The sequence below is a fragment of the Mizuhopecten yessoensis genome, unplaced genomic scaffold (genome assembly GCF_002113885.1).
Source record: "Mizuhopecten yessoensis strain PY_sf001 unplaced genomic scaffold, ASM211388v2 scaffold716343, whole genome shotgun sequence".
NCBI lineage: Eukaryota > Metazoa > Mollusca > Bivalvia > Pectinida > Pectinidae > Mizuhopecten > Mizuhopecten yessoensis.
The window spans coordinates 47,162-61,114 of record NW_018480069.1 but is presented as its reverse complement, the minus strand read 5'-3'; the positions used below and the strand labels follow the sequence as shown (position 1 = coordinate 61,114).

At 34.0% G+C, this 13,953-nt stretch overlaps 2 protein-coding genes across 2 annotated transcripts; both read right to left on the bottom strand.

Annotated features, from left to right (window-relative positions):
- Positions 1-622: 622 nt before the first annotated feature.
- On the bottom strand, positions 623-9,410 carry LOC110443380 (prolyl 4-hydroxylase subunit alpha-1-like). Its single transcript, XM_021487559.1, has 8 exons — positions 9,345-9,410; positions 9,170-9,240; positions 6,449-6,563; positions 3,896-3,949; positions 2,912-2,980; positions 2,227-2,295; positions 1,604-1,700; positions 623-996 (listed from the first exon to the last, which is right to left on the bottom strand). The coding sequence occupies exons 2-8, from the start codon at positions 9,238-9,240 to the stop codon at positions 917-919; spliced, it is 555 nt and encodes a 184-aa protein (XP_021343234.1). The 5' UTR covers positions 9,345-9,410; the 3' UTR covers positions 623-916.
- Positions 9,411-10,792: 1,382 nt separating this feature from the next.
- On the bottom strand, positions 10,793-13,611 carry LOC110443374 (prolyl 4-hydroxylase subunit alpha-1-like). The gene is made up of 4 exons (XM_021487553.1): positions 13,397-13,611; positions 12,857-13,029; positions 11,824-12,128; positions 10,793-10,855 (listed from the first exon to the last, which is right to left on the bottom strand). The coding sequence occupies exons 1-4, from the start codon at positions 13,609-13,611 to the stop codon at positions 10,793-10,795; spliced, it is 756 nt and encodes a 251-aa protein (XP_021343228.1).
- Between the last annotated feature and the right edge of the window lie 342 nt (positions 13,612-13,953).

Here is a 13,953-nt window from a genome sequence, read left to right as displayed (position 1 = left end):
TGACCATCACTTGATTTGTCAACAAATAAAAAAAAACACTTGTCAACTTAACAAGCACTGCTTTAGATTAACTGAATTGTAGATTCTGCGAAACATCCCATACTGAGATTGGCAGGTTTTAATAGATCTATAGGTTGAATTCGAAACTGTTTTATCTGTTTTCATTTGCAAATATAAATGCGTGTACCCTATTTTCAAAAGGAAAACCAGTGCAACGGCCCGCTTGTTTATATCTTCAATAGGGGACAGGGAGGGGTTGGGGTTTGCGGGTGATGTATTGCACGAACATGTATTATTAGACAATAATACATGGATATTAACCAATGAAGGGTGATATTACAACGCACACGCTGTAGGCTTTCCGGCAGACTATTCCTTACAGATTTTTCTTTTAGTCCTATTACTGATACCAGGAGTGTCACAGTCTCGCATTGTATCCATGGTCTGGCGCTTCTTCTTGGGCTCTCGTTCAAGTATTGTGACAATTTCAAAACAGTTCACCATTTTCTTGCTACTATGTTTGTAACGGAAAAGAAAACAGTGTATGAAGTCTACCCAAGGAAAACAAACACGAGAACAGGGTAACAAGCAGAAGTAAGATAATATTTTTTTAACGTTTATTTTCATAATCAGTATTGTTGTCGTAAGCAGAAAAAACACACATGATACAAACGAAATTATAATGATGAAAAATACTTGAATTTTCTTAAAACTTCTCAATTGATACATGCACAGCGTGAAGCAGATACTTTTTATAGATGCCAATGCATAAAATGAATGTGTTTAGATAAGATTTATTTATAGGATATATAATTAATTACAACAAATGTGAACGAAATGTATTGTTAGATGTTAACATAGTTCTACCTCTGTCTATAAATCAAAATTATAACAATGTTTCATTTCATCACATAAATCAGAAATCTTCGTCCATGATGTTAGTTTTACACGGTCTCCGAAATTCCTGGCCATATTCAAGAATCCACTTTGTAGTAACTGGAAAGAAGTTAAATTTAGCATTAACTGAAAAAATGAAATGTTCAGTTAAGTAAATGGCTGAAATATACACGACTATAAAATATCCCTTTTAGAAATATAACAAAATCAATCTCTTAAAAATGATAAAATAAGGTAAATGAACTAAAATATGTATCGCAAATAACACACGTATAAGATTCAAATTAGCATAATCATATATATTTATGCATTCATAAATATAACTCAATTATTAAACTATTTGTATGTATGGCTTATAAACGTTGATTTTACCGCTACTTTTCTTTTAATGCCTTTTGTTGCAACCTGCAGCATGTACAATTCATCCGTTATGTTACTGTTATACGAATTATACAACGGTATAACATACTTTCTCATTTTGTTTTATTAAGTAGTGTTAATATAAATTAAAGTGATATTAATACTTAACTCTGAATGACATTTTGTAGTTAATCACATACTGTCTGACAATACTTTTAATACATCATTTAACGTACCTTTTTGTTAACTTTTTTTAATTCAACCTGAACTATATATATATATATATTCAGGTTGAATTAGCTATTATTTCAATAGTAAATTAGACATTAAAGAGATAAAAGCATACTCCATTTCGTCCCAAGTAGCACCGGGCAAGACGCATGCATTGTCCGTTCATCAATGACACCGCTTGGCAAGAGATTGTACCAGAACACGGCCGACCCCTAAAATAATTAGAAAAACGATATTCCGTCTTTGCGTATTGCAGAGTTATCTTCTCTTGAGAACAGGTATTGATTGTTACGTCATTGGTTTGTGTGAGAAAATTACGTCGTTTTCTCAAAAATTGATGACGTTACTCTCACAAACAAATGACGTAACAATCAATACCTGTTCTCAAGAGAAGATAACTCTGCAATACGCAAAGACGGACTATTGCGGACTACCTCCATTTTCTTGTTTCCAGTATAAACTAAAATTTAGTTTTATACTTTAACTATTGACTGTGTTTGTGTTGGTACTGGGGTTTCTTATAAAAGTAGTAGTACAGGTGTCTTATTTTCCAAGTCATAAGATATTTCATAAAAGAAGAACCCATTATTTCGTGTTCCTTCTTCGTATATGTTTGCAGTATCTATATCAGCTAATAAAATATGCATATAATAATGACATTATATCGAAACTTTCAAAACGTGAAATGCAGATAACAAAATGAATAATTGTTTAGTTAACTTAGAATAGTATACGTACTTTGATGGGGAATATCTTGAGATTGAGAATGGGGAAAACAGTTGCACCCCCTGCTTCTACTGTGTTAAGCTAATGAAAAAGTTAATAGTTAGATAAGCAATCGTTAAGCGCTGACTAGAAAATCAAAATGAAAAAGAGAAAATAACAACAACATCGTCAATACACATTCAAAATCCGTAATCAAACACAATAAAAAAGAAACAACAAATACATGGTACCATTGCGCCAATACTGAAGGTCAAATTCGAACTCAAATTTGTAACGTCTAAAAACTTTTTTTTTCTGTACTCTTATTTTTGGTTTTGTAATAATAATCCTGCATAGATCCAGTAACACTGAACACGACCTACTTTTCTCTTTTGTCATGACGTACATTACATCTACCCGTATTCGTAAGTAAGACAAAATCTTACCAAGGTTAGCAGAATTTTAAACTTTGGAAAACGAGTTATGAACATTGTTACTTAATCATAACATTACAATGAATACTGTGTCAATGGTAAGATAAATATTCATTTTTATTGCGAATTAGCAAAGTGCTAGGGTCATAATATGATCAGGTATTGGATACCTGTTTTAACTAACCAGTGCATTGCTATATTAACATTGCTTAACAGATAAAAATAAATTCAACTGTGGTGTTTTATTTTATATCAACCTGCCATTCCGTTTAGGTATTACTTACATAAAACATCCAGGTAGCTATTCTGTCTCCAAAAGTATTGTTCCAGCCTTCCTTTTTGTATGTTCGGGACTGTTAAGTAATAAAAAAATATATAATAATTTGAGGTTCTCATATACCGCTTTATCACAATCTATGTCCAATTAAAGAGGTTCACAAACTATTATCCATGTGAATATAATCCATAATGACATGTCATAAAGATATACAGTTATTACATGTATCAGGCTGAGCATAATAGATGACTGGACTGAAACAACTCTTATTAGAATGTAAACTGTCAAAAGCATTAATTCGTGGATGGTAATTGAATTCAACAATTCAGCTTTATAACGTATGCCGGGTACAATGTTTGATAGAGTATTGTCGGTACAACATATCCGTGTTAATGGTTCCTTTTCATGTCGGCAGGAAAAGTCCAATTGCTACAGTATAATCGGGATAAACCACTAAAAATCTGAACAAGCTGTACGGTTTTCCCCTAGCTACACAGCATTATTTAGGGATACCATAATAACATGCTTCCATGTTGTGATTAAATTTGAACTGCCACAATGCAAAAACAAAATGATATCTTGTAAGTAATAAGGAAATGTTCAATTAATTAATGACACATATGAAAAATATACAGGATCACATGCCTGCATATCATTTAATTCATAATTCTCAAGGGGGTAACTCTAACTCAAATAAAATAGATTATGTTGGTCATGACAAAATACAGACTACAACCACGCCTTCAATAATGGCATATTGCAGAATACCACGATGTCTTCTATGTGATCGAAACAGAATATATGATTAACATTACAATCAATTTTGCAAATATTGATAGTGTTCCGTACTTTTATTGTTTGAATTAAATCGAACAAACATATCAGGAGCGACGAACACGTTTTTTAGGGAATATGCACGATCAATGATGTTTAGACTAAAATCAAAATGTTATGTGTTGTCACGGAAATGTTAACATTTAAACATACTCACATTTACTGCATCCAGGTGTGGGATATAATGTCCCCCAAGTCCGTAGTTCACCATCTGAGTACATGTAAACGTCGGTTAATATTATATATCATGTAATGTTAAGCATGTGCAAATATAAATGATACATATCCCATTTCTCACAGTTCATATTTAGTAAAATAGAGACATTTTTATATAAGTTAGCGTCAACAGAAGAGCAAAATCAGAAATATATCGTGATCATTTACAAAGAAGAAAACAACAGAATCAAAAGAAATATTAAGATAAAAAACATTAATTGATTAACAAATAAAAGAAAATATAAGGAACTTCAATGAAAATACCAGAGTAAACTCATAAGTAGTACTCATAAAAAATCTTTTCTAGTATACTTTTCCTTTCCGCTGTGTTTCAGATAATCTATATCTAAAATGCTCATGAACATGTTGAAACACAGTTAAAAACGAAAGCATTATAAGAAATGTTCATCCATCCGGAACATCAGCTGATATTTCTTTATTATTTGGAACATTTAAAAGTGTTGTAATACTGGTTGACATTACAATATTGAAACCATTGATCTGGACATAACAAATGGTCTCGTTAGATGGTGTCAGGATATCATTGCTGATATGGTTACAATCAACATCGGGGAACGAAAGTCGATCAGCAAACTTGTCCGACATTTGCCGCAAGATAATCACTTGGAATACGAAAATTGAAGCACCATTTTTTCATCAGGGTTACAATGAATTACGGCTCAAAAGAATACGTATATAAACTGTTCAGAAATATCTGTAGGAAAACAGAATCAAAAAGTACGATCATGCTTTGTATGCTAGATCAATATCTCTCAAGATTCATAGTTTCTGTGACAGAATATATGTATGAAGGAATAAGAACCCTACACATTTGGCGAGTAACGGTCGTTTTGATCGCAATCTAAGAAAACAACTGTGGTTATTGCATTATTGGTTCAGGGGTTGGAATTTCAAAACCTGTGATGCTCTAGAGGCTTAAAAACAGAACTAAAGGCCCAGTCACGGGTTTTAACCCAAATTCCAGATACCCTCGAGAGGAATACTGTATTCAGACCCCCTTTTTAAGGAGTCTTTATTCTACAATATATAGTCTTCCTTTGACTAAAAACGTTGAAAATCATAGTTATTAGTTGACTGTAATTAAAACAAATTTGACGTACCAATTTTACATAATGTGACGTTTTGTGTCGGCAGTCAAAATCAGTAACAAAAATGTTTGCCAGTTTACATAAACATATTTGTCGGCAATATACGGGTTAACTAGTAGTTGCACACTATATCGTTCTAATCATAAGACAGAATACATACAGTCTTATCTTTGACAGAGTTTGCCTTGTGAACAAATTAGTATTCTACGGTACCTTTTCGTATTATTTTCACAGAATAGTCCCATTCTTGAAGATATTAGTATTTCTTCCACACTTGTTCGTTCGGTTGTTTGTTTATAATTCAGATCCTATCGATTCACAAACACTTACTATTTCTTTTTAACGATTATATCAATTATGTTTTTATTTGAATTTATAAGTCTACAAATCTTTACTTAATATCAGGTTTAATACTTGCTATTAACATCATATGTCAAAGTTAATACAAGCAAATTCGTGGAATGTATTTCCCCCGCTAGCAGGACATATTGTAGGTAAGCATTATCAGGTTTAGGTTTAAACATGTGAGTATCGTGCTGTTGAGACATAATGTATAGCTTGCAACTCGAAGGGGAAAAAAGCCTTATACAGAAATTAGACTTTTTATTGAACATGTAGGTATTACGGTGTAAATCAATCGTTTAATAATCAGAATTTACTTACCTCATTAATTATCAGTAAATATGCACTAATCACATCGGTTGGCAAACTTAGCATGAGTTGGATGTGCATACGGAATTTGGTTGAAATATCTGCACAATATCTACTGCAAATATCACACCAAATCCAAAGAGTGCCCGAGATGGGTGTAAAGACAGAGGAAGAGAAACAATTTCATCAAGTTTGAAGGAATTTGGCTAATATTTGCTAGAGTTATTAAGCGAAACTGCAGATAATGAAGTTTTTCGTTAATCAAGGGGCCATTACTCCGACAAATGGAGTCCGATTAAAGTGGTTGTCAGACTTGGCCGAGCCCTAAAATACGTTGAACCCTGTTACTAAGTTAGAAGACAATCAGATAATATTTGCGAGAGTTAATAAACAGAAACGGGAGATAATGACGTTTTTTGTTATTCAATGGGCCATAACTCCGCCAAATATAGTCCGCTGAAAGTGGTCATCTAAGTTGTTTGAGCACTTAAGGCATTTAACCCTGGTACCAAGTTTGAAGAAAATCTGTTAATAATTGTTGCAGTTATTGCACGGACTCGCAGCGTGACAAACAGACGGACAGACGGACAAACCCAAATGAAAACCCTCGTTTCGGTGAATGCGGGGGATGGTAATACGACATGCGTGTATTTTTCTCTCGATTACTTGTTATTCAGACGTGGTTAAATAATACATGCATAATACAATAAATAGAAAAAGAAATCATTTCTTACATTGAAGTATTGGGACGTGTTAACCTCCTTTCTATAGAATGTATCGAGTCCTGTTAAAAGTTCAACTCGTTTTTCTAGTTTTAGAGAAATATTCTTCCTAGGTTCCACCCAGGTACTGAAAAAGATTTCACAAAAACACTTTCAACATCAGTTTTGCCAAACAAACAACACAGCAATGTGCAGTACTAAGTTTGAAAAGGTAAATCAAACAAAACGAAAATACTCTCCAAACATATAATGCATGAGGATTTTACATGTATCACAACTATGCATAACAATTATGTTATAAAACAAATCTCTCATATCAATATACAACAGTATGTCTTACAACAATGGTGACAAGCAGGTACCGTATTATAAGTATCAAGTTTGTAAAAAGTGCATCACAGAAATGAATTGTTTCAAACAAAACATCCGAATCAAGTACGGATTCAGGTTATGTAAACAACATATCAGAACTGGAAACAGCATTACCTATGACGACATGTTTTGCGGTATTGAACGAATGGACATCATTCTGTAGTGAACCATGGAGATACATTTTTATATAAACATTCCAACCCTCTCTGACCACACTATTCTATCTAGGACTGTGTTTTAGAAAAGACAAATACCATCCATATTGATGTAATGACCCTGTAAGATCATAAGCATAATTTGTGAAAAGCACAACAAAGATCAAAATCAAAAATACTGTGGGCGAAATTGTTAGAATATTGGAGTTCCTTGTTTACAATATATTGCGGTCGGTCACAAGACTTTCCAGCAGACTGTAGGAATTCCTATGAAAACAAATTATGCCCATCTTCTGACCGATTTGTATTTGTTTTCGTATGAATCTAAATTTATTGATGACTTTTTATGAGGCTTAGCCAAGTTCTTCAATTTCACAATCAGACATATCGACAATATGCTGTATTAAAATGACAGGAAATTTAGTGACGGAATAGATCATGAATAAACAATCACGGGTTTGAAATGAAATACATAACAGACCGTAACACGTCAATCGCTTTTATCGATATTGCTTACAACATTACCATCAGGCTTATTATACGATATCCATGAGCTTGGTCCGAATATCATGACTCCCGTGATAGATGTCGGCTGATGACGAACAAAAATAACAAACAGGGTTTCCAAAGATGCACGTTGATGAAGATTTTGGACAAGTTATCTGGTCGCATAGGGAAATGCGTTTTATGTTTGTGTAATTTGAAGGTCAATGTTTTTGATTGTGATAAGCAGTGCCTATTGTGATTTTGTTGTCGCTATTCGAGATCTCGATTTGAGGACGTGTTATTACTACTTGGATCTGTACTATATTTCCATTGGTGGGTTCGTCCATTAAGCAGAATACGCTTACCCTTCCGGACCACATGGTCTTTTGTCCTTTTCTTTTTGTTTTATCAAGTCTGAGTTCGAATTATGGTTTTGTTGACACTTTGTTTTTTTCTTTTTTCTTTTTGTAAAGGAGAAACAGATACAAAATGTCAAAATATAATTATAACTGCACCAAACAGCTTTTCACCCCTTCAAGGACACATCTATGTTGCCATGGGTAAAAAATGTTAAACTCGAAATTGGTCTCATATACTGTTTAAAAAGAATGCGAAGTGCGTAAAATCTATTTAAAATATTGATTTTAAAAATCATAAGAGTATTGGTTAATACTTTAAATCATGAGCAAGGCGTGAATATTATAAATTGTTTCCTTTCTAAAAAGAGATGAAAGTCGCAAACAAAAATATTACTAATCAGAACCATAAAAATTATCATGTTTAGATAAAAAAAAAAGAAGGGGAGAACCATAAAAAGTAACCAAATTTGAAAATAAACATAAAAATCATAGAAAGCATCAAGTTTCTCATTCAAATTGTCACAATACTAAGCATTACAAGGCTTGTATAGGAAAACTTTTACAACCATATATAATCAGATTTGTAACGGAAATGCATCACGTACCTGGAAAGCAAACTGATCGATCTGATTACATATACAGACACATGTAGTATCAATGTTTAAAACAAAACATAAAGATCATATTTGTTATAATATCATAAAGTTGTATGCCTGTAAAATATCAGTATAATATTATACAGCATAAGGTTTGTAAAAAAATCATTTTAAATATATATGATGGCAAGTTTCTACAACAAAATAGTTTCAATAATATACAGTCAAACCTACATTAATAGAACCCCCTAGAGGAGTTCAAAAGGTTGTCTCTTAATGTAGGTAATGACTTATACAGGTTAACTTCTAACTGAAACAACAACAACATAAGCCAGTGTACCACACGATGGGAAACGTAATGAAGGTGACCGTATGAGCAGATTTAAATGTTTCGTATACATATATTTGTGAAACAAAACCATAGCAAAACAAACTTTAATTGAAGCGGACACCATTAAATAAGTCCTCAAACAGTCCATAATTGCTAATGATGTATTTGAAGGAGTTGGCAATGTCATAATACACTTACAAACTAAGCTGAAGCAAATTCAGACATATTGTGGAACGTTGGCGTCACCTTTTCGAAAACCTATGATTGGCGTTAGATCGGAACAGGAACCGTTTTACTCACATCCACACATGCATATGTCCGACAATTTCAACGTGAATTTCTATAAATATCTGGCAAAAATAAGAAGTCACTAAACTTGTTGGTCGGGGAATTGAATTAAAAAAACATACGACCTTAGTCTGTGTGCTACTTACCTTGCACCAGTTCTATAGTGAAGATTTTGGGTTTTTTTTCCATCCGCTCCAATAACAGTTGCTACCTTCATCTACAAATACATATTACAGTAAACGAATAAAATGACATTTAGATTAAGTCAAAAGAAATTCCCATAACATTAAACATGCCACGAAAGTAACTGTGGTTACTTACGTTCTGTTTGCAGGTATCCTGTAGTTGTAAAATCTCTTCGTCTGATATGACGTCGTGGAACCTAGATATCCGTGGTACGTAGCTCAGTACCTCCTCTTTACCTGTGTAGTAGGGGATTCGTGTCACCTTGTTGTAACAATGAAGGTTGGGTGCAACTTGATTTGTCTGAAAGCAAAGCGTTATAGTTTAGTTAGTTTTGGATTCGACTCGGAGTAGCCATACATTTCTTGTTTAGTTTAGCAAATGGATTATGTCTAACAGATCAATCTGTATTTTCAGCTGTGTTCAATGACATGTTGGATATAACATTTCAACAAGAGGTCTAACAGAATATTATATAACCCCAACTCAGTACCTCGAAACTTTGCCGACACAGCTTCTGGTAAGCATCCTTTATGTTGGAAAACCATGTCACTATGGGTTCATCCTCTCCAGATGTCTCGGCCTTTTGTCTGATTGTCTTAATCATATCTTCCATAGGCCTTTTACCTGTCATATAGATTATATGCAACCAATTGACGGTTTTGGTGGTACATGTATATAAACACATAGAGTTTCATCAAGGTTGATAGCTTAGATTGGATTATGCCCCTGTGGTTAATTTATAGATCACGTTCCTCTCAGTTTACATCTTTTAGATATAATCTAAAAGCAATAATTTGGTTTGTCGATACTGCCTCGGCTCGATTCCCCGATCGGGGTTGAAAGGTATGGGATCACCCATCCTCGTTATTCCAGGGGTTAAGCTCACTTTCGTTCGCTGTAGCCCTGAAATATGTCATATCAAAGTTGAAGGTACGTGGCAATCTACTTGATTGGTCTCAGGTGCAACATACCTGACCAATTGCTAGACTGATACCTGTCCTTTGAAGATCCAATCGCAAAGGAAGGACAGTCAATGTTACCGTTAAGCGACCGACGGATTCTTTTGATGTACATCAATGAAACACACTAGTCTTCCCGATGGTACACACTAAATCTTTCGATATTCCAGGTGTGCAGAGAGCGACAGTGAGCGTAACCCCTGCAGTATCGAGGATGGGGTCGCCTACCCGACCACTTGGTTTTTTGTCGGGTTACTCCGGTTTCCTCCCTCATCAAACCCTCCTGCGTGCTAATGAGTGATGAAAATGAATTATATAACTTGCTTCATAAATTTTGTAAAATCAAAATAAAGTTTTATAGATAACCAAAACAGCATTTGTTTCTGTACTATATGACCGGTTCGTTCTATTTGGACTTTTCAGTGATAAGAAAAATCAAATGCCAAAGAATGATAACCCATGTCTGACGTTTTCTTAAACATATATAGAAATACAGAAAACATAGCAGATTTAAAACATTTGGCTAATAGATAACATTTCCTTATGAACTATATTCTCAGGTTTGCTTGTTTTCGTAGAGGATTAGAATGTATGTAACTCCAAGAACAGGTTTAGCATCACTCGTCAGTACTGACTTGTCTTCTGTAAATCTGTCAGAATATCCAGTGCTTTCCATGAGAATCCTCCCTGTATCCATAGAGTAAAAAAATATCATGATTCATAAACATAATGGAAAGAAATGTCTAAAAGTAATATATAAATATACGTTGTATATATATATATTATGGCCCATAGAAGTAATGGGGGGAAATGTCAAAAAGTAAAAACAAATAACGGCTCATAGAAGTAAAGATCTAGCAATAATATCTCAATTTTGATATGCATTGAAGAGAAGTTCAAAAAGTTTCTTTTTTTCATTTACTTTAAATATTTACTAAAACAACATAATTTAATAACTTTTGCTATGAACAATACAATTCCTTGGTGTTTTGTGTGAAGTGCTATTCTAAGAAATGACATGAAAGCATGTTATATTTATAACATGTCAGACAATATCTAAAATTATATAATTACAAATTGCATACTGTATAGCGCTTTAAATTCGCGGGGTCATATTTTGCGGTTTCGTATTCAGTACATATTCGCGGGAATTAAATTCGATGCGCCACCCAAATCCCATGTGTCGTGCAAAATATTCTGAGTGTCATCATTTAAGGGTTAAACCTCGAAATTTAGTTAAACCGTTTGAAAACGCTGATTCCGTGCGTCCTCATCCGCCAGTGACTTCACTCGAAAGAAAATCAAATGTGTATGTACCTTTGTAGGAGTAAACTGTAATCAATTAATCACCTACTGTGTACACATAAATATGTTGTGGCAACTTAAACGTAAGTGTTGTTTTTACATTGACTGCCAGTTGTCCGGCGATAATCTTATTTGAGTTCATTAAATTATGCATAACAGCGTTTGGTTAAAAGTATTTTCGACATGTTGTGATAAGGGCCTTAAAAGTGGTTAACATTTTCGATAATTTCGCTGGTGTTTAGAATTCTCGGATATCAATCATAGCGCGAATATAGCGAAATTAAAAACCCCGCGAAATATAACCGCTATACAGTACATGCACATCATCCGAACGTGTATGGTAACCTTACCGTGTGGTGGGCAATAGCCAAATTATAAAAAACTGACTCCAGCTCGGTGACGTCAACAACCTCCAGTAAGGCTTCATACCATGTAACTTGAAACTCTTCTTCCAGATAATTTGCTATATTGAGGACATCTGAAGTGGTCAGTGGTGATGTACCTTTGTTTGAAATGGTTCCGGACATTAGAGTTTTGATATCCAAGTCATAAGTGTGATGAAGTCGTCCTAGACCATTTGCAGCAATACTGACGTCATCAATTCTTGTCCAAATGCCATCGTCGTCTATGATATTTTTCCATGACGACAGAAAATCTTAAATGGAATCAAACGTTTGCAATAAGTCATCAATATTGGTCGAAGTATTAACATCGCTTCAATATATCAAAGGAAAATAATAGTGAGGTCAACTCGAATCATAACAATTGCGAATGCTTTTTTTCTAAATAAATCTATCGATCGTGAACATTATAGAAAAAGTGGATTCATTTATAAATAACAACAAGAGCTTAGTGTCAACAAAACCAGTATTTGAAATAACAATCGATAAAACTGATGCAAAATATGAACAAAGGAAAGATTTACATGAAGACGTTTGAAAAAAATCAAATTATAAAACTGTAAGGTACATTATTATTACACGTGCATATAGAGCCGTTTGCAGTTCGTCGCTGATTTGACATTTATCAGAACACAACTGGACAGTACCTGTGTTAATTGGGTCTGTCACGCTTTGTGTTGAAAATCCTCACCTCCTCCACAGTCTACTAGTGATTCAAAACATGTACCTGTTACCCGGTAATTACATATACAGTAGCAGGGAACTGGAAATTATTAGGCTGCTTTGTTTATACTGTATCTGCGTGTACAGTACGTCCATGTAAATGACTGACATATCTACAAACTTGTCGATTGAAGTTGTTTCAAAACAGTTCTGGTATATCCATTTCTGTTAGATTAACAGATAACCATGTAAATTTGACTGAATATACGCCAACTACTGCACAACTCACCATTACATTGACTGATTGCAAATGTCTTACCCAGAGAAGCCTCGGAAGGAACACATGTACATGTACTGCAATCGATACACTGCTTGACCTCCCTCCAACCGTTTGCTGTTCTCTCGACTAAGAAGTAGGCATTAATAGGGTGACCAATCCATTCAGTGACGTCATCAATCCCTGATCTCTCCTTCTTAACTTTTTTAAGAAATCTAAAAAAATATATAAAAAAATGCATAATTTCCTTTATTTATTTAGTTATTTTTATCTAGGATTGAAAGAATATTTTTTCATATTGATACTGATAGGAGATTTTGAAATGATCAGTTGCAGGGCATCAACAAATATTTCATTTTGTTAATTGAGTAAAGGTCACATGTGGATTTTTGTCCTGATAGCAGTGTCGATAGGTTTTCGATGACTGAACTGTTTCCGTCATAATGTCATCACACCATTATATTATATCTTAAGTTATAAATTGATTAGATTTCAAGTTGGAATAAAAACACTCTCAATCAGACGAAAAAAACAATATTACAGTAACGTTTAGTCCTACTGTGTTGTTTGATACTACCATACCTTTCTACAGTTTCGTCAACATGTGAGTGGTTGAGCAGGGTATTTGTTACGTAGAGGTCCAGAGCCTCGATAAGGTGCCCTTCCTTGTGACAAACAATGGCCAGTTCATACCCAGATGTAGCAACCTGCGCCTCCACAACTGACCAAAGCAGCAATAAACTGCACCATATAAGACCCACGCCAGGAGTTGAGACTGTAGAAGTAGACGTTGTCATGATCGTAATCCATTATAAAGGTGACATCCAGGTATACAGGTACATGTGTGGTTTCTGTAACTTCGAGTGGAATATATACATATACCAATATACAGGTACATAAATAGATATATAATATTATGGAAGAAGCTTTGGGCTCTGCTTCTGCCATAAATAAAGAGTTGACCTCCGAATGAATAATTATATGACTGTTGCAATATTTCCTTGGTGCCTATTGGTAGAGGGTGAAATACATATTTGTAATCCAATATATATATATAAACATGGAGAAGATTTTTCAATGTAAATATAGAAAATACGATATGTAAATATGTATTTAAAGGAACAACAGGAAATAATGGT

Excerpts from the sequence above, each read along its gene's own strand:
- LOC110443380 (XM_021487559.1), bottom strand. The coding sequence starts at position 9,240 with ATGAAGGTAGCAACTGTTATTGGAGCGGATGGAAAAAAAACCCAAAAT. Across the intron at positions 2,981-3,895 it reads CACACCTGGATGCAGTAAAT|TCCCGAACATACAAAAAGGA; the intron begins GTGAGTATGTTT and ends ATTACTTAACAG. Across the intron at positions 997-1,603 it reads GCTACTTGGGACGAAATGGA|TTACTACAAAGTGGATTCTT; the intron begins GTATGCTTTTAT and ends ACTTCTTTCCAG.
- LOC110443374 (XM_021487553.1), bottom strand. The coding sequence starts at position 13,611 with ATGACAACGTCTACTTCTACAGTCTCAACTCCTGGCGTGGGTCTTATA. Across the intron at positions 13,030-13,396 it reads GTTGACGAAACTGTAGAAAG|ATTTCTTAAAAAAGTTAAGA; the intron begins GTATGGTAGTAT and ends ATATTTTTTTAG. Across the intron at positions 10,856-11,823 it reads TGGCTATTGCCCACCACACG|GGAGGATTCTCATGGAAAGC; the intron begins GTAAGGTTACCA and ends CTATGGATACAG.